The sequence below is a fragment of the Cyprinodon variegatus genome, unplaced genomic scaffold (genome assembly GCF_000732505.1).
Source record: "Cyprinodon variegatus isolate N-32 unplaced genomic scaffold, C_variegatus-1.0 Scaffold15, whole genome shotgun sequence".
Lineage (NCBI taxonomy): Eukaryota > Metazoa > Chordata > Actinopteri > Cyprinodontiformes > Cyprinodontidae > Cyprinodon > Cyprinodon variegatus.
The window spans coordinates 128293-129351 of NW_015150468.1; the positions used below are offsets into that span (position 1 = coordinate 128293).

Below are 1059 nucleotides of genomic sequence, written 5' to 3' on the forward strand. Positions count from 1 at the left end.
AGCCTGGCCTGTCTCTGCTGCAGCTCTGCTGCAGCTTTGTATTCAGCTTTGTATTCAGCTGTTCCTTCAGTTGGATAACATCTGCTCTTGTAGACGGAGCAGTAGATACCTTCTGCACCCAACGCTGGTTTCCGTCCATCCATTCCCTGCAACATTAATGGTTGAGAATAAATAGTTTGAAATAAATAGGACAGTTTACTAAATAAGAACATGGGCATACCTGGGTGGAAAAATGGCTTCCAGGATCTGCTTGGTTTCCGTATTGTCTTCACTCGTTGCAGGTTTTGACTTAGAAGGTCGAGTAGCTGGTTTGAAGTCTGATGGCTGCTGAGGGATTGTTGTCCAGAGAATACCAGATAACAGAAAAGTTATGTGAAAATGTACCAGTTGAATCTAAACATGCACCTAAGAGCACTCTAGATTTAAATTTTTTGCAGTGTAAGGTTTCCAAAAGGTGGTGGTTTAAAGTCCTGAATCCAAGCAAATGAAAACGTTGGTGGAAGGAAAGTGTGGTATGTAAAATATAAACAAGTACAGTCTGGATATCCTCTCAAACCTCTCATCAAAGACTGAATCCAGAATAAGAGCTAAAAAAATGTTCTTTTCCCCGTTGGGTGAAGACACTCCTTAAGCAATCAACTTAGAAACTATTTGTTCTTCCTTGAAAAAATTACTATTTTATTTAGCTGTAATCCATAATCGTTTAAATTAATTAAGTATACTTGAAAGCCTAATTGAATTATTATTATTTATTTCTTTTTATTTTTTTAACCACATAGGCCTACATTTTTCGGTTACATTGGAATTTATTTTAACGCACATATCTACTATGTTGTGGTGGTCCTGCCGCATAAATCTTGGTCCGATTTATGTACAAACCTACCATTTCAATGTGACTGCAGCAAACTCACCTTTGGAGATTCAGTCTCTGAATTCTTGATCAACATCGGATCGTCGTATTTCAAAAAAGAATTAGATGCAGGAATCATTTTTCACCTTCTTTTTTTAACACAAAGGAAAAATAAAATAAGTTTTGCCCGCAGACACCGAAACTTATTC

The 1059-nt window shown here is 37.1% G+C and overlaps 1 protein-coding gene across 1 annotated transcript in view; it reads right to left on the reverse strand.

The window, feature by feature from the left end:
* The window catches only part of LOC107090733 (axonemal dynein light intermediate polypeptide 1-like), a 7473-nt gene extending 6420 nt beyond the window's left edge, over positions 1–1053 (reverse strand). The window contains exons 1-3 of the mRNA XM_015384294.1: positions 912–1053; positions 221–327; positions 9–146 (exon numbers count right to left, since the gene is read on the reverse strand). Of these exons, the coding sequence (XP_015239780.1) occupies positions 9–146; positions 221–327; positions 912–989 (323 nt within the window). The 5' untranslated portion in view covers positions 990–1053. The remainder of the gene's footprint in view (positions 1–8; positions 147–220; positions 328–911) is intronic.
* Between the last annotated feature and the right edge of the window lie 6 nt (positions 1054–1059).